The sequence below is a fragment of the Eutrigla gurnardus genome (genome assembly GCF_963514095.1).
Source record: "Eutrigla gurnardus genome assembly, chromosome: 21".
NCBI classification, from domain to species: domain Eukaryota; kingdom Metazoa; phylum Chordata; class Actinopteri; order Perciformes; family Triglidae; genus Eutrigla; species Eutrigla gurnardus.
The window spans coordinates 14054824-14074182 of NC_139932.1; the positions used below are offsets into that span (position 1 = coordinate 14054824).

Sequence of the window (19359 nt, forward strand, 5' to 3'; positions counted from 1 at the left end):
TGCATTGTCTGGGGAAAGATATGACTGTGAATTGAGACCGGAAAGCTTATCCCACCCGGGAAAGAAAAAAAAAAACAGTTTGATTGCTTTTCTCTGAACTTGAAATTTGTAAAATCCACACATGAAATGTTATTTCCTCCCCATCAGTGCCGCTTGCGAACACTTAGTGAAATAATTGCGAAGGATTGCGGAAGAGACTCCTCAAAATAAAGAGCGAAAACTTCCGGATGTGATAACTTCCTTCACCTTTCCGTGCGATTCGAGCGCGATCCGTGAATAATGCAGCGAGAGCGAGATGAACCGCCACAATATGGCGACGTGACACCTTATATATGCATGCGACGCCCATGAAGGGTGCTAAAATTTACACGAAGCCTGCGAGAGTGTCAAAGTGTTGTTTGCCGCATCTGCTGCCTCGAGTCTTAAATTATACCTCCACCTACCAGATATAGCGTTGTTATGGCGAGACTCTCAGCTTGCAGGGGAAGGAAAGTGAAGGCACGCCATTAACCGTGACCTCACCAATCACCCCGACTGTGGATTAAATGTTATTATTTTACAGAAATGATGTAGCTCTTAGACTGGAATTGGCTACTTTAGAGCTTCATGTTTGATTGAATGTGACCTATAAGTCTGAGATTACGACCAGAAGAAGTAGTTTTATTGGACAGATTTTGTATTTTATGATTAAATTCCTCTTCTGAATTCTATATTCACGGGAAAAACAACCATCATCCTGTTTTCACACCAAATATGCAAGTGTGGCACAGAACTGGGCTGTTTCTTGTTTTTTGTTGGGGTTTTTTTGCCATCAATACCAGGAAGTAGAAGCTTTTTTACTGTTTAGGAGGAAAAAAAGATTTGTTTTTGTCCCAGATTTGTTACTCTCAGCTCTGGATTTATCTATTTTTTTAAAACTGATGCGTGTTTTTTTGCACCCAGGTGAGAATCTGTCATTCTTCAGCTATTGGGCTTGTTGAACCCAGCCACGTTGAATTATGCTAATTAGTTTGATAAGCTTTCTGGCCGACTGATTAGTTGTAATGGTAAAGATTGTGGTAGTAGTAGGAATAAAGAATGCTATTGACTATGTACCTTCTAAATCTGCTTTTTGGAATGAGTGATGCTTTAAGTTACATACAAGTATGTGACATCACCTTTTTCAGGTCTGCCAACTCAAAAACAAAAAAAGGTGGAAAAACAGAAATGAGTCATAAGAAAGAACCCAAACTGTTTGGAAGAAGCTGAGTTTTTTAGGGTTTGTAACATAACGCCCTTCATCCTGGTGTGAAACCAATATGTTCTGAATGCAGCTCAATCGTTCCTAATTTGTTTCCAGTTATCTCACCGTCCTCCTCCAGTGTGTTTCTCCGTGTTGTCTTGTGTCGTCCCTTATCCTGTTGAGTGACGTTGTGATGTTTCTGTGTACCGTAAGTGCGACCCACGCCCAGTAGCTGGAGCCTAGACAGTGTCAAAGAGGGGGCTCCATCCTTCTCTGACTCATTTGGCAAATTGCTTTGCCCTCCTGTACCTCCTAGGCCACCGTACGCAGGTAAAGTGGTCGATCCCGGTGATGAGGAATGATACTAATTTTTTCCGACTTTTGACACCTGGCTCCTCCGCCGACCCTCTTCCTACTACGACATCTTCCCGTCTGAAGCTCTCGCCTACCATTCCCCGGCTTGTCGCTCCTAATCGCATCCGCACACACGACGGCAGCGGCATTTTTCTCTACTAACCTGGCTTGAAACGCTGATATACATTCTCGTATGAGATGTGTGAGTTCAGCCGAGAAGGAGGCTGAAAACCTCCGTGGACTCTGAGAGGGCAATCGTCAACCTCAAATTGAAATTCCATTCAATTCTTGGATTTGTGTTTTATTTTCTCTTTCCTTCCAGGCCTCCAGAGAAATGCATGTCATTATATTTTCAGCAACACTTTTCTCCACCATCAAGTCAAACTGTATTTTAGTTGTTTACTTATTTACAGATGCAACAGATTTGACTTATCCCCCAGTGCTTGCTGATATATTGTGCTGCCCAGCAGCTTAATAAGCAGATGGAGTTTCCCTCCCCACACACACACACACACACACACACACACACACACTTTTTCTGCCCTCATTGCATCGAGCAGTAACAGCTGTTGGATGTAGAAACAGCTTTAGGCAGCCTAAAGGACCCGCAGAGCATCCAGCGCCTGTTTGATTCATTGACGCTTTAAGCCTATGGCCCCTCTCGGCTCCGTGTGTGTAATGTTTGCATGACTCACGCTGTGTCATCGCGGTGAACGGGAGAAAAACCACGCTTCTAATTTGAATTTGCCCTCTCTTCTTCCACCCCTCTCCCTCTCATCTGGTTGTCAGCAGGATCCTCGTCTAAAAGCACCAGGTCGCAGTCTCCCGTCTCCGTGTCCAGATCGCCGCAAAAGGTTGGTTCTGTCTCCTTTTGGGGCCTTTTTATCCTATTGTTTCCCCTTTCTTTCGCTGAGACAGCCTGACCTTGCTTAGTGACAGCCCCGGGGCCTATTTCTTTGCACCGCTAACGTCTTACCCAGCCAGCTCCGGGGTCTTTATCCTCCTCTGTGTCAACCCGAAGGCCTGGGAGCTTTGCATTACTGCTCACTGAAGCTGCTAACTCCTCCAGTGCTGCTGATTTTGTAGTTTTTTTTTTTAGTTTTTTTTTTCTTTTTTTACGACACAGCCCCCACAGAGCACCCAAAACTGGCTGGAGTGTACTCATCGCGCTGGCTTAAAGGACACCTGCTATTTCTGCGTTTAATTCAAACTCTGAGAGGAGGTCACCTCCTGGCCCGCTCGCAAAAATATGCAAAAAGCAGATGGATTTTATTCAACTTGGCTGATCCCCGTTTGTAATGTTTTTATGATGCTATGAAACCTGCGTGCTGCCGGACCGAATGTTCACTTCAGCATCTCTCAAATGTCGGAGCGAGCTTTTAATACCTCTGACCTCCAGTGTTCGTCTGCACCACTCTCTGCTTTATCTCCGAGCTCTGATTGGTTGTTAACGAGCCTCTCAGTAGTTAATACCAGTCTGCAGAAGCAGGAGAGGTCAAGGAAAGATTAAGCTTAAGCTTTCGGAAAAGAATAAAAAAAAAGTTGTTTTGAAACTGTAGTGAAGCGAAGCGTGTCTCCTGCTAACGGTTATCGTCTTTGTGGGCTCGTCACGAACAAACGGTGCTAAGCTCCCGGCTTTTTCCCCTTCTTTTTTTTCCGCGGGCCTGATGTCTTCTTACATGTGACGACAACCGAGGCTGCAGTTGTTTGTGTGTACGAGAAAGCAAAGTGTGAGTGACAGCCTGGCGCTCAGCATGCTCTGTCAATCAGAGGTGTGCGTTGTGAAGGTGTGTGTGTGAGCTTCGGCGATAGAAGAGGCCTGGAGCGAAGCACCAAGCTGCCCATCACAGCGCAGGTTCTCCGTGGACCTCCAGCGGGGTCCCCATTATCCGGCACGCACGCCGACCACACATCAGTCAGTGCAGCCGGGGGCCCATTACCAGACCACAAACCCCCAGGACGGTAGCAAACCTGCAGAAAACACACGGTGCCAGTCTGACAGGGCTGCACTTGCTCATCTAGGTAGAACTGCTATTCAGCAGTAGCCTCTCTCTCTGGAGAACCGGGAGTTTTAAACCGCTTGTCAGCACTGTATTAAATACACAAATTCCCCATCATGCTCGCCCCCAGATGTGGGGAAAAAAAAAAAAAAGGTTTGTCCAGTGGCGCATGTCAAATGGAGACCTCTCTCAGTGTGTGTCCCCTGAAGCGTGAGCAATACAACCTCGCTGATCAATCGTATACACCACTAGATCCAATTAAGTTGGAGCAGATATAATGGCAACATGGTGTAATTGCTTAGAAAAACATTTTGATGAGCGATCAGATTTTTTGAGGGTTGGTGGGGGGGTGGGGGGAGCGGCATATTGTGTTTTTTCGTCTCGGTGCACAGGGCTGGTTGATGGAGTGTAAAAACCTGGCCCTCTCAATCTGTTCACTGCCTCGCCTTTTTATTAAAAAGTAAAAAAAAAACGTATTTATCGTTGCTGTGGGGCTGTGTCAGCACACATGTTGGTGACAGAGGAATAAGGGATGCAGACAATATGACTGCATGCTTTCCATCGATTTAAAAAGAATGCCATATTATGTTATGCACATTTTTTTCAGACTGTGGACTAGTTTTTCGCTCCTTTCTTTCACCAAAAATTAGTAAAACCAACCTTTGGCAGAACTTAGAGGTCACAAGTAGAAACGGGACTGACTAATGATAATTTTAATTACTTATTCATATTTTTCAATTAATTGTTCAATAGAAAACTGTATTAAATGCCCTTCAAAATTCCTAAATCGCCTTTTCTTTGTGTTTAATTGGTTTGACCAGCAGTCCAAAATCCAATTATTCAGTTTGCTATGGGCTGAAACAATCATCATTTAACAGAAAATCTGCATAAATTCTTCATATTCAAAGGGACAAACAAGTTTTTAACCAATAATACTACTAATAATATTCCCTCTCTCCCTCCAGACCACAGTGCCACCTTTCACCCCCTCACCCACCGAGTGCCAGTCCACCAGCCTGGTCTCCAACTCCCCCGTCCTCTCCGGCAGCTACAGCAGCGGCATCTCCTCCCTCAGCCGCTGCAGCGTGTCGGAGGCCTCGGGCACCGAGCTGCCGGCCGGCGACCACCCGCCCCACACGCTGCCTCCCCCCTCCACCCTGCCCAACTCCGTCTCCAGCAGCTCGGACGAGCCGATCCGCCGCGAGAACAAGACGCCTCCCCCCTACAGCGTGTACGAGAGGAACAACCCCCGCAGGCCCGTGCCGCTGCCCCACAGTCTCTCCATCCCCCCACAGGCGGACCCCCCAGCCCTGCCGCCCAAGCCTCACCAGCTCCGCACTGGCAGCATGAAGCTGGACGGGACCTCCGACCCTCGAGTCCCCAGACCAAGGCCTCTGCCCAGGAAGGTGTCCCAGCTATAGGTGCTGGCTCGGCTCACGGTCTGGAGAAGAAACACACTGGCGTATTTTGCACTTTTCTACTGGGCACTCGCTTGTTTTTTTGGGGATCTTCAGTTTGATACTCCTGACCTACACTTCAATCAAAGACACGGGCCTATAAATTAACAGGCGGGCAACGGAAAACAACAAACCCTGAAGAAACTCGTCAAATAATGAAAGTTTCTTTTTGTATTTACTAGAGGGCATTGCATTGACTTTGACTTGGTCATTCCGCACTTTTAGCTCTAGTATTGTGTAATAGGTCACCACGGTCGGTCGCAACACATGTTTACCAGAACACTCTAGAAAAACACAGTTTTGATAGATGTAATAATCTCAAATATATGTATATTGGTATATATATGAGAATTGTTTTTGCCTTAAGTATTGGAAACAGAGTCTTTTATCCGTGAGTCTTGCACGTTTTTTTTTTTTTTGGTTTAGTTTTTTAAACGACTCCTTACATTTGTATACTATATGGATTAAAAAGGTGCTAGAGGCCTCGGGTATGCATTTCAGTGAAGTGTAGTAGAAACGGATGTGTTCCCAAAGTCATATCACACATGGGCAAAACATTTTTAAACACGCTAAGATAAAAAAAAAAATTAAATGGAGAGAAATTAAAAAAAAAAAAAAGCTTTTAGAATTCTGATGAAAAATGCAGTGATGTAAAACATTTGGTAAAGGTCACTTCAGCACAGTAATGGCAGGGTTTTCGAGGCTCATTTAACTCCCCGTGGTTACATGTAAATCTGAGAACTAGAGAGGTTTTCAGTGGGGAGTTGCCTTCGTAACAAACCACTCTACTGCCCTTCTCTCTCTAGAATCTTAAAATCAGCCTTTTCACACTTACCAAAAAATTGCCCCCTTCCCCCCCCCCACCATTAACGATGAAACCATGAGCCCGGACCAAAACACGCAGGCAAACACTGGCGCAATTGCATGCTTAGAAGCTTGACCGTTGCCTTTTGACCATTGCCATGTATGTGAACACACTGTCCCTCCTGCATGATGTACATGACAACAGATCTTTAGGGGGGGTGGGGTCGTGGAGGTGGGGGGGGTTTACCAAGTATTGTGCCAAAGGAAATATACAATGTGCTGTAAAGAAACTCTTTCTTAAACTGGGGCCTGGAATCAAGAAGCTTGGAAACGCTCAACTGAAAAGACATTTTTACGAAAGAATGTGATTTAACCCCCTCCACACCCCCCCCCCCCCCCCCCCCCCACACAAAAAGAATCCTGATTAAACTGTAATCTATTGATCACTTGGAAGTCAAGACAAGCACAAACAAGAGTTTATCATCTGTATTTTGACCAGTACTGTTGTTATGAACTCTCTAAGTAGTAATTGGAACAGTGACAAACCTTACAACACACAAGGACTGACTCTGTGGATGAAATATTTACAAACTAATCATTGTCAAATATTTGTACAGTTGAGATTTACTTTGGGTTTTGATTAAAAAAAAAAAGATGGACGTGAGTTGGCTGCACTATGAATAGTTGCTCAGTCCGACCACAGTGCTGCAGTGAAGTAAGTGTTCTGTGGCAGGCACATTTCACATTGTTTTGTAAAATAGAGGTCGTTTTGGCATATAATATTCATCGATCTGAATTTTTTTTTTTGGGGGGGTGGGGGGGTAGCTTTAGTATTGTTTATGTTACAGATTTTTGTATGGTTAATTTCCATTTTTATTTGTTGTGAATTTTTGAGATTAAATATTCACATTAATCAGTACTTGAGAACCTGTAAATTATATGATGAGATTAATGTAAGTATGCCAAATATTAAAAAAAAATTGTGTATTGCAATTAATGTAAATATTGTGTTTTTAACAAAAATGTAGCTATAACAATTTACAGCTTTGAATGTAACGTTGAAGCAGCAAATTATTATTATTATAAATGTTCAAACTTTTATGGTTTTTGTGAGTGTAGAAAAAGCTAAGGTCATGCGTAATGACACCTAACACATTTACAAGTTCAATAAACTGCCCTATGTAATACAACTGGACTGATTGGACGATTTTTTTTTGCTATGACATGTTGGAGATTTGCGACTTACAATTTGTATTCCGTGGAGGTTTCAGGTAAACAAAGATGCAGAGAGCGTGAGGGATGAGCCATAATGCACCCTCGACTTAAATGGCCGCCGCCTTGGCTCACTTCCTGGAAGGAAGCAAGGAAGCAGGAGTGATTTAGGGAGGTGGGACAAGCGATTGTTGGCGGCGGCCGAGTGGGATATAAATATATCACCGGTTGAAAGCACTGCTACTTAGTGAGAAAGGATGTTTTACACTTAAAATGTTCAAATTTAGCACCGTGTTCAAACTCGCTAAGGCTCACGAGGACACGACACGTTCAATGTCAAGTGCCTTGAGAGTCCCGTAGAGTCGGAGAACAAAAGCAGGCGTTGGACAAAGTCATTAAAGGGAATGGCAAAAAGCACGCGCCGCCATGCCACATGGGATGAGGTGTCTGTTGCATCGCTGCAATGTGATTGGCTGTTTGACAGGTAGCGTTGCTGTAGCTCGTTAACATTCCTGTTTAACGAAGTATCACTGTAGTAACTACGGTAACCGTGAGTAATGTGGATTACCTTCAACGCAAATGTGAAAGTCTGCTTTTTGATGAAAAAAAACAACAACTTCCGCCGGATGTTGTTATAAACCAAACTGTAAAACATAAATGAATAATAATAATAATAATAATAATAATAATAATAATAATAATAATAATAATAATAATAATAGAGAGTGAATATTGAGTGAGTCCTCCGGGGTTGCATTCAAAAAGCAGGTTTTCCTTATAACTCTCCAGTTTGTTAACCCTGAGAAGAGGGTTGCTCTGGGTGTTTAAACCTCTAGCTCAGTTACCATGGTAACAAGGTAAAAAAAAGAAAGAAATCCCACTATTGAGCAACAGGAGTTGAACCCTGATTGCATATTAGTCAGCTTTGTAAACAACAGAAACATGAGCAGGTAATATTATTAACATCTTTTAAGTCAATTAATTGACTACTTAATTCACTCTTATTCAGTCACCGGGTTGCCATGGTGACTCGAAGTATCGGAGCTCCATTGATGATGGCTTTTTTTATTTTATTTTTTTAAATATTCGGCAGGCACGCGCGTGAGTTCACGTTGATTGAACTCATTCAGCTTCCGGAAGCGAAAAATGGGATTTTCCGTGTCAGGGTTGTCTACAGGGTCCGGGGACTACTGGTAGTTAAGAGTTTATTAAACCTGCAGGTATGTACCAGTCACATTATCACCTGTGTTGAACTGTGTTATTATATATATATATATTTGTTTGCCTATTTATTCACCTAAAACTGCCACGGAATACGTTTAAATGGGGACGTTATTAACTTATTAACTTCGACATAAAGCAGTATGCTGTGTTTTTATTTATTGTTTTTATTTTTAAACGTTACTTTGGTTTACGCCCAAACGCTGCAAAACAAATAACACCGCCACCAGGCTCAGCTGTGTTTTATGTCTAGGGTTAATGTTTACAAGCACATTAGCATGCAGCTATATTGCTAAACGTGAAAGCTGCTAACGAGGATGCTAGCTGAAATAGCATTTAGCATCAGTGTTTCTCACAGAGTAGCTAGCAGGGCTGTAGTCATGTTTAAAGAAAGGAAGGTGTAGGAAATGCAATTATTGTTAATTAGTTTTCACTGTCACTCTCACACTTGAATAGAAATGAGCCAATGCTGCTATTATTAGAAACACCTGTTTTTTTTATTTTTTTTTTATATATAGCATGAGAAAAATGTCTGGGAGTGAGAGGCCTATTATTGAATCATGTTGGTATTTTAAATAGCTTTTTTTCTTTTTCTTTTTTTAATTCCCTTTACACCAATGCCTTTTGGAATATAGTTATCAGATCACAAAAAAAACTTGTAACGTACACCTAAAAGTACATACATTTGTTTGGTCCATGTTTTTGCTGAACCAAACTATAAATAAACAGAATAAAAAAATTAAAAAAACATTTTTATTTACAGATATTATTGGTTCAAATGTTAATCTGATCCTCTCCACTGTTGAAATCTCCCCCTGCATCCGTGGGTTCAGGGGGGCTGCAGATGACTTACTAGTGTGTGATGAAAGAAGACACATTCACACAAGGGAGAACATTGAAAAGCATGTAATTACCACCACAGCCACAGTCAGCACAACAGTTGTGTGTTGATGGAACAGCACTGCTTGACCAAAGGGACCTTCCCTCACTCTAGTCTGGGCTATAAATACACCTTTGTGTGCAAGTATGGCGATTGGACGACGGCCACACTTCACCTGTCACCACCCATCATAAATGTTGGCGGCTGGCTGTAATTTGACAGCAATTATCACGTCAGGGAATGAATTCCCAGCTAATCGGCGTCTCCTCGTAGCAGAGGGCCGGCGCTGCAGCGGCGGGATGGACATGCCTCCGCCATTCATCGTGCCTGGGAGAATTGTTGTCCGTTACAAAAACCTCCCGTGAGCTTGTCAGTCTGTTGAGGAGGGGTGAGCTGCGTTCTGCTTGTAGTTGTAGCGAACAAAGCCGCCTTCCCCGCTTGTAAAGCAGCACAGATAGCTCGCTCACAACAAAAGGATACCACAGCTGGAAGGCACAGAGGTCTAATAACATGTAAATATTTTGAACCTGCAGAGCTCCCTGTAATTGTCGAGACGTTCAGCACGTTTTCTGAAAGACGCAGCATTCATTATATCCGGCGCAAGACTATTGCGGTGCAGTTTAGCCCTATTATAAAAAGCACTGAGCATCTTCCATTTATAGCGTTCATGGGTGATGATACATAATTATCAGGGGGAAAGGCAGTACTAGGTATTAATTTAAAGTTGCCTGGGGCGAATTTTGGAGAACACACAGCCGCAGAGAAACCCAAGGTGTTTGTCTCGCTCTGCAAATCTCTCCAGGGAGAGGAGAAGCTGGAGCAGCTCTGCAGGGAGCAAAGAACCTCCATCTCAGAGGCACACCGAAAAAAAAAGAAGTTTCAAAGAGGAACTCGCGAGAATAGATGGCGCGTTTTATCTCCCTGCTCCACTCGTATATATCGGCTCTGTTGTGTTTCGGTGGCTTACGGGGGGATTTTTCAACCTGACAGCTTCAAATACTCCAGGTTGTTTTAATGGCACGATGAGTGAAGTTAAATTTTTTTGACTTGTGCTGTCCTCGGAGGAGGACTGTTGCCTCAGCTGAATGAGGAGTTGACTTTTACTTTTTCGGATGCTTTTGAATGCCAAAGAGGGAGTACAAGACAAAAAAGATCAGGGGAATGCAGACATATGTGTTTGCAGACGGGTGTGTGTGTGTGTGTGTGTATTCTTAGAAGAGAAGTTGTATTCCTTCCTGCAGATTTGTGCAGTATTTTTTTAAACCCACTGCAGTAAGATGTAGTGCAGGGTTCAACCTGTTTGCTTTACAATATAGAGGGAAATGACTCGACTGTTAAAAGCACTCATCTTTTATCGCACTTTGTGGCAAATGTTATTTTGACTGCAAAGTAAATATTTTGTATGGACTGTATTTGAATAAATAATTCAATTGGATTCAAATAGATTTGACACCGTTTTAGAACTAGTTTGGTTGCATAGTAACGCATAACAAGAGCAGGTTTTACACGTGAAATGAACTTATAATATAATATAGGTGTCGCAGCAGACCTTAATTGATTTAATGGAGCATCATCCGTTACCAGTCACTTAACCCATTGCATTTCTGTTGGGTGAAATTCATTTTAAACTGGCTTCACAGTATTTGGTGTGACACACATCGACACAGCTTCTGTAGAATACGCAGCAGAATATTCATTATTCTTGAAACAAAGTAAAGGCTTCAAAGCTTAAAGGTTAGAATTGAATAGTTGCTTGTGTGAACACCTTTTTCCATTATAATGTAGCAGCTATGCTCATGTGAGATTCCAGGATAAAGCAGGGGAGTTTATTTTGTTGTTTTGTTATTCAAAGAATGAATGGATCCAAGTCCGTATTAATCTGCACAGAATCTGACCAAACATGTATAATTCATTTGTTTGTCTCAGATATTGTTAAGGGTAGAGACACAGCTCACCAACCGCATGTTAATTATCAATATGATATTATTTTAAAAGCTCATAGCCGATGTTGTCTTACAATTAATTCCCTCATTTAACATGGCTTTGTTATATTAAAGCTCATTCTAGCTATTTTTCATGAATTTTATGATTTATTTATTCATTTTAAGGGTCATTGTAACTGACTATTGTAACTGTCATAGCATAAAACCCTACTTGAGGCTCTCTTATCCAGCACTTGATCTACAGTACTGCAGTTCCCTCATTATCATATGCCCCTATCCTTCCAGTGAGTCACCCACCGAAGGTCAGCAAATGGCGACCCCATTTATTGAGCTTTGGTGCCCATCGAGGCTTCTGGATCCCGGCTTCCCCTCCAACCCTGCGGTTCTCTAGTCTGCACAGCAGGACCAGAGGGCAGCTGCATCAAGACTTGCATCAGGCCGGCCATGCTAAAAGGTACTCTTTTGCCCTTCTCCGACACCGAGCTGTCACCCCACTCTCATTCTCTGTGGGGGTGTATATTAAATTAAATGTTAGGCTCTCTCCGGCTCTGCTCTCTTGGGCGATCGCCTTAGTTCTGTCTGGCTGGTTCGGCTGCGAAGAGGCCTTTTTCTTGTTTCTCCTGCACACATGAATAAACATAAGGTCAGGTGGAATTTTGAAGTGTTGTCCCCATAAGGGTTTGCTGTTGAGTTTTAAAAAAAGAGTGGAAAAAAAAACAGCTCACGGGTTGCACGAGGGCAAGAAGGCTGGTACAGTAAGGGTAGTGGGAGAGTTGACCTCTGTCAGTATAACGTAGACTGCTTTGTGCTGGAGTAGCTCAAGTTAAGAGTACAGTTTAATATCTGTGACTGGAGAGTGATGTTTGAAAGCCTTGGTTCTTGCCCTCATGGCTGCTTCCCATTCTGTGATTGAAAAAACATGACATGGACACTTCTACCTCATCATGAAGGCAGTCGTCAAGCTATAATACAATATAAAACTTAATTGACATAATATAGTGGTTTATTCTGTCTATAATCACTAAGATGGAGAGGTATGCATACAGCAACATAAGTTTTGTAGAGGCCTTGTCAGCAGCTTATACAATTAAATATAATAGAGACACAATAAAAGTCTGGTCACACCAAAATGTAAAACACAATTTGAAGAGGAAGAGTGTAGGGAATTTAGGTGAGCAGCATTCAGGCAGACTAAGAAAGCTCCAGCAACACAAGAGAAAACAAAATAATGTTAGAAGTTGCATGAAAAGGTGCAGAAAAAAGAGCAGATATGAGTCGTGTTCTATAGGAGCGTTTCAGAAGTGCAGTGTGCATGTTTTTGGGAACCTTTAAAACCATCTGTGGTCCACTAATAATGTAACTTGACCTCACACAAATTGCAACAGCAGCTATTATTTTTTACATGCATCGCACCCCTAAAGGTGTCCTTGTTGACATACAAAAAGTGTTAATGAATAATGCGAAGGGAAAGCGAGTCAGCCTCAAACAGTGGAGGAGACCAGATCTGGGTGGAATAGGACCAGACCATTTATGCGATCATAGTAAATTCTGTAGGCATATGAGTTGTGGGGGTGTGTGGTTGTGGTGGGAAGCATCTTCTCTGCCAGTATTCTTTTTTTTTTTAAAGAAATGCTTGTTCCATAAATACAATATAAGTAAAACTGAATATTTATGGCATCCAACAACGCTGTTTATAGCCTTTAGACCCTTTAGTCCGAGGATTGGTATCGGAGCTAGCAGCACCTGGAAGGCTAGCAGCAGCTGCTTGTTTTCCCTTAAATTTACAAAGTGGTTATGACTTTTCTGCAGAGTTGAACAAAAAGCGGCTAACTGGCTGCCAAAAGAACAGCAGAAACACTTTTTTGTTTCTTTGCCTTCCTGCAAACTTCTCATTTCATTGCTTGTTTTTTCGAGTGCCCTCAAGTTGTAAATGGTGTTTCAAAAGAAAACACTGTCAGAATTTAGCGCCATGGTACGTGATTGGGGGGGCTGGTGAGGGGCAGGGGGGGTTGCTGGCGGCGGGGGGTTAGCTAGGAGAAGGATAATGTACTGCTTCAGCACGCATGGTTTGATTCCTGCAGGAGAATGACTTTACTGGGCTATTACCGCTTCAGCTAGAGAACACTGAATTGTTCTTTTGTTCTGGCAGTGAAGCTCTGAGGGGGTTTCTCACAATGAATTCCTATTGATTTTTTTTCTGGTCTTGTCATCAATTTGTATGTGGCTTGAATAGTGACTACTGTTTTCTCATCTGCTCCCCGAGGTTCCTCTCCCCTATTAACTTTTTTTTTTATCCTGTTTGGATGGGGCGAAACCAAACAGAAGACTGGCAGAATGAAAGCCTTGATGAAAACCGGGAAATAGAAGTAAACACAATGAGCAAATCGCTTGTTCAATACATTTCCAGGACATGCGGTGAATGGAATTCCTAAACCATTTTTAGTTTTCATTTTTTATTATTTATTTTGACGTAGAGGATGCAGTTCTACTGTATGTAGAGATTCTCCAGAAGAAATAAAACAAACTGCTGCTCCGTTTTCCTTTCTAGTAGTTTAGCTACTAAATAACTACTTTAGTAGAACTGCAACGATGTGCTCTACTTTCTTGGTTTTAGCGGAGACGAAAAGAGTTTTGAATTGCTAACTGATCAGCTTTTTACTGAGACATGTTAAGACACATTACAGGACACGTTTTTCTAGGTCATGCCGAGATGTACTGCAAGCTGCTGTATTTTTAATGTGATAGTGCAGTAGTCTTTTGTAATTGCCTGACCAAAACATGGAAAAACAGTAAAGACACGGTTCAGCAAAATTCAGAAATGAGGAGAAATTCAACGTGCCAATATCTTGCAATTGACAATCTTGGAGCCTGAAGGATAAAAAAACTGGTGAAACTCAATATTTTTGATGAGATTCTACACACAACGTGATCGTTCACGTCTTTCTTTTCAGATCAGTATGATGAGTCTTGTGCACGCATTGCTAAGCAACTTCAGCTATCATACGTACGTGCGCTGTATGCTTTGGCAAGGTTTCTCGGCATGCTATAATATGCAGACCAGGCATCTTCTCTCTAAATCACTCTCAGTGTGATGCTGCAGCCATCTGTTAATGTGCTGCAGTCTTAATTATGCTCTCATCACACTAAGTCAATCAGAGGTGCTCCTGAACCAACTGTAACACACCTGGCGGGGGCTTTACCGATCGATAAACCATCTTCCCCGGGGGGGCGACTGTAGCTGTCGCCAGCTCTGGCCCGCCCAGGCGCTCGGTCTCAAATTCCGGTCAGGAATTGTGCCTTGTTTCTGTAGAAACTGTGGTTGTTCCTTTTTTTAATGTTAATACCTTATTTTCATGCAGTCCATCTCACTCGGTGGAGCTGTTTCATGGTTAACTGGTCTCATGCTCGGCGATCCATTTCATGCCACGTTTCTTCAATGCATATAGAATGCATTCGGGTGTGTATTTGTAAAAAAAAAAGGCTCCCTCTGTTGTGCTGTCACAAGCCCATTTGTATGTGTTGATTTAGCTTGGTACAGTGATGTGTCATCTTGTAGGATTTTGCATAGCTGTGCGTAACATTTTCAAGCTCTGGTAGCGAGTGAAGCCGCGGCTAACAAACGGGGGAAAAAAACACATTTAAAAATAATGAGCTGCGTGGGTGGAGTGGCAGCGATGTAAGCTACTTATATCTGGAACCTTAACACAGATTAACATAAGGTTATCCAAGAAAGGTGATATTTTAGTTCATCAGCCTACAGAGAAACCAAGCTTTTCCCCTGAATGTACACATGGTTCCTATAAACGCAATTTCTCTCACCATTAGTTAAAAAAAAATGCGTTCATAGCCAACTAATAATAATAATAATAATTGTCAGTAAAAGGTAATTTGTCAAAGCCCAACTTCTTCTACCCCGTCTTCTACCTAAAACGAGTTGAATGCATAGGATGCATGGACATTTACCTGCTGGAAACCTTCACCATCGAAAATTTCTGGCATTTGTTCCGCTGTGCAAAGTTTTGCTCAATCATTGACAGTCAGCCCACCTCATTGCATATCATCTCCTTGGTTCAAAAGTTCATGTGAAGAGGTGCCTGTGCACCAAGTATTAGTTCTCTTGCAGGCTGCCCTCTCTCCCTTAGCGGGCTATCAGGGCTCCATCGGAGGCTTGGCTCTAATCTGTCGGCTCGGGGGTGCGTTTCCTGCACCGGGGCTGTGGCCCAATCCATCTGTCTTCATCAGTGAGCCGCGGTGGCTGTGGGCTTGGGCCAGCAGGACCCCGCTAAGCACCAGCTGCTTGCTGCCTTAACACTGATTCCCACCAAGTGGGACATATTTACAGTACAGCAAGCTGCCTGGTAAGATTGGAGGACCTTTCAGCTCTTAGCGCCTGGATTTTTCCTTTTTCTCTTGAGGTCTTCTTCTGTCTGTTGAAGTTTATCCTCTTAGACTCTCTTATACCCTCCACAGCCCATGCTTTTTGTGCCTCCATATCAATCTGTGTCTTTCTGTCTGCCTCTGTGGCTCTGCATCTGATATTTCAGGGTGTAGAAGTTAACCTGAGTGCATAAAGGGTGTGCACATCAGTTTGTTGTTGGTCCTTGACACCAGACAGGGGTTTATGACAGTTTATGATGGATGGACCACATAGTTGTGGGTTTAATGATTCTGTTTATTTACTGAGACTGCCAAATATTTCTCTCAAAGACTCTCCCTGCTCTGCTTGGCTACCCTTGCACATAAAGTCAAATGGAGAATTCAAAATAATTGTATTTTCAGTTGTCATCCCAATCATTTTTACTGTTGCCATGGCTTCAGTGTTGATGCCCCCCCATCCTTTGTCTGTCGATGGCTTCCCCATCCATTGATCTGTTCATGTTCTCTCACACTTTGACTATAATAATGTAAACTCTTCGGTCAACAGCTTCTGCGTGTCCCCCTCTGGCATTAAGGAGAGGTTTTGTTCACAACTCTTCAGGATGAAAAATAAAGGGTTTCTCTTGAAACATAACCCTTGAGTGCAAAGAATCAAAACTAGTACCTACTCCTACTTCCTGTGCTCAGTCGATGCCGGCAGGTGACCCTGTAGAGTGGGTCACAGTGGCTGGATTGATTTGGAGGGGCTGCTACTTAGCATGGCAAGACACTAAGCTAATTACCTCCCTTATAAACACCAGCCTGGCCTTTAGCTCCTATTGAATAAGGCCATGGGCTCCGAACGATGAGACTGAGGCCCTGAGGCTGGGGCTCCTTCCTATGGAAATCAATTTTGGTCTAAATGGCAATGAGATTAGCGCAGTACTGATCTGATCCTTTGATTTTCTTTTCCACCTCCCCACAAGCTCCCCTTTTCGGTTTGCAGCTGCCCTGGAGTATTGTCATCTGAGCAAATGTAGATTAAGTGGTGTGTCCTGATCAGACAGGAGATGTAGAGGAAATGCCATTTTAAAGTGCTCTAGCAAATCGTGTTCTTTTTTTCTTTTCAGCGATGCTAGCGGCTATTGAACCGCTACTTCAATCCGGGCTGAAGCATCTTGCAAGAAATGGGAAGGGAGGAGGTTAAACCTGTTACAAATGGAATCATTTACACTGGTACGACAATGACATGTAGCACAAAGATGGAGATCGTATATCCTTTTGTGGTTCGCATGGAAGAGCCATCAACTCCATACCTCTCGTGTGTGATTCTGCAGGAAATAATGAAATATACCTGCTGGTGTTCTTTCATGTTCCTGGTCTGGTCTGGATTTTTTTAACAGCAGCGAGGGATGAGGGTAATGTACCCTAGCGCTGCCAGTCACGCTACAATAAACCATGACGTGTGTCAACAGAAGTGGTCCAGTTCTTACTGATGGTACGACGACATCTCTTGGCAGGTCAATAAAAGAAAATGTCCTGCCCCACCATTTCGAGCACTGCTCATCCTGTAGTGATGCATCATGATTGGCTGTTGACTGGCAGCTCAGGCGTGTGTGTGTGTGTGCTACAGTATGATGTAATTGCAGAGCATTTTCATAGTGTGTGTGATTCTTGGACAAATGTACGTGAGCTGTGCATCTTTGTTCATGTGTGAACTTCAAGTATTGGCAGGCATATGAGGCCATTAATGTCATTTCATAACTAACGCTCTATTTATGTTTCATGCACATCAACTCTAGTACAAGTGACATGTCTTGTAAATATATGCACAGCTTAGTGAAGTGCTTATTTAACGTTGATATACTCTGACTCTTGCACACATGTTTAATCGTCCTTTTTTTCCGCGTGTGTCACTACCAACTTGGGTGTGAATCAAAGAGGAACCGCAGAGGGAATCGCAACCTCTGCAACCATCTGAGTAGTTTGTGCAATATGTACAGCAGGAGAGAGGTGGGCTCGGATGGGAATAGTCGACTCTCTGCCTGGAAGAGAACAAAAGACAGGTTCTAACTCGGGGCTCGACACATGAGATGTGAGATGGCTTCTCTGACAGCGAGCAACAGTATAAATGTGTTGGATGCAGACAGGCTGAATTTGCATGCGATTCCATTTCCCTGCCTTTTTTTTTTGGCACGTTTGTCTATATTTTTTGTATTTATTTTGTTTTTCAAGGGCAATTGCATGCAATCGGAGTTGGATCAAGCGCTGCAGAGGCTTATTTTCTCCCTTTTTTGGACCTACTCTAGTCATCACTTGATTGAAGTCTGCTTTATTGCTCCTTACCTGTGTTCAAACACAGTCAAAAAACACTGCTTTCCTGCAGCATGTTACCCAGTTTTTCATCATTTTCTCATAATCTTCCTCTTTTTTTTCTCTTCTCTCCCCCTCTCTGAGGGATTATCCCTGAACCTTAAGCTCGTGTTCCATCCTAACTGTGTCAAACTCTTAAGATATGCAGTAAACAACGGCAGCATCGCAAAGTAGAGTAGAATAGAAACTTTGCCGTATGTGCGGTTCCAGGGACAAACATACGTGTTTCTCTACAGAGAGGCTAACCTTTTTAAAATGTTAATTGTTTTTGCTCCGTGTTTAATCATGGGAGAGAACCTAACGCCTAAATATAGCCGTACTTCCTGTCCGGGGGCCACTCGAATAGAACAAGGCCGATTCAAACTGCATAGGGATGACATTAAAGACCGCTTCCCACAGGATTCTACCATCAATATTCTATTCACATTTTCAAGGCAACGTTGAGCTGAAAGCTGTCCTGGAAGCGTTGTGTTGTGTGGATACGAGAAAGCAAACACGGGAGAGAATCAGGCCAAATATGCCGAGCATAAAGGCATCTTGTATGTTTTTTTGTCACTTCTGGTTCCCCCTTGTTTTTCTTCCAGATCTTTTTGTATTTCTACACCTCCACCTCTCAATCCCTGCTTTCATCTTGCTCAAAAAACTGTCTATGCCCCCCCCCCCCCCCCCCCCCCACCACCCCTCCTCCAAGCCTTTCTCTCCGTCTCTCTCTCTCCCTGCAGATGATTTATTATGCCTGTTCAGTGAAGCCATGATAGTGCCGCTGGAAGCAGCATGCCATTTGCAGGGCAACGGTGGCTACCAGCAGGGCCTCGGATGCTTGTTGTCATTTCCACTCTCAAATTTGATTGCTGTGGAAAAATGAAAGGCATATCTTGCCACACCCCATGTGGGGGTGCAGAAATGAATATTTCCCTTCTTTTATTCACTGCTCATTTTACCCTATTTTTAAGACTTATTAACGCCAATCTCATGGCAATATCGGATGGAAATTGCATTTGTGCCCGGGTAATGCTGGGAGCGGTCGTCGATGTGATGTCGATTTCACGACCTTGTTCAGAACGGGCTGAATGCCTGGACTGCGGTGTTGCTGCACGAATGTTTCCTGAGAACCGCTCATGCAGACGACTTCTCACTCGACGCTGTGCTTTCTTGAGTCCTCAGCAAATCACCTGCCTGCCATGATGTACAGTAGATGCATCAGCCACCCTGGTTGTGGCTACTCATGGTCAGAAACACTAGTGCGATCGTTTAAGGAGATGTGAGAGCCGCTACGGGGTGCCTTGAAACCGGCCGGGCTGTCACTTTGCATAGTTCAGTGAACCAATGTTGTGAGCAATCTGTTCAAAATATTAAGCATGATTTTACCAGCACAGCCGAAGGACGGTCAGGCAGCAGGACCCGGTTTAACAGAGTTATGTGTCCGGCAACGAAAGTTATTAGCTTTATAAATGATTTTGGTTAGTATGGCAAAAACATGCACAATTTGACGCTGAAGGCTATATGCTCATGCTTGTTGACTCCAGGGAAGCTACAT

General features: G+C 43.2%; 1 protein-coding gene across 6 annotated transcripts in view; it reads left to right on the forward strand.

Moving 5' to 3' along the window:
• Positions 1 to 7027, forward strand: part of dock4b (dedicator of cytokinesis 4b) — an 85891-nt gene extending 78864 nt beyond the window's left edge. For 2 of the 6 annotated variants that reach the window (XM_084039111.1, XM_084039113.1), the window contains 3 exons: positions 1436 to 1552; positions 2366 to 2430; positions 4542 to 7027. In XM_084039111.1, the coding sequence (XP_083895237.1) occupies positions 1436 to 1552; positions 2366 to 2430; positions 4542 to 4997 (638 nt within the window). In that variant the 3' untranslated portion in view covers positions 4998 to 7027. The remainder of the gene's footprint in view (positions 1 to 1435; positions 1553 to 2365; positions 2431 to 4541) is intronic. The other 4 variants (XM_084039112.1, XM_084039114.1, XM_084039115.1 and 1 more) reach the window with 4 other exon arrangements.
• Positions 7028 to 19359: the final 12332 nt, after the last annotated feature.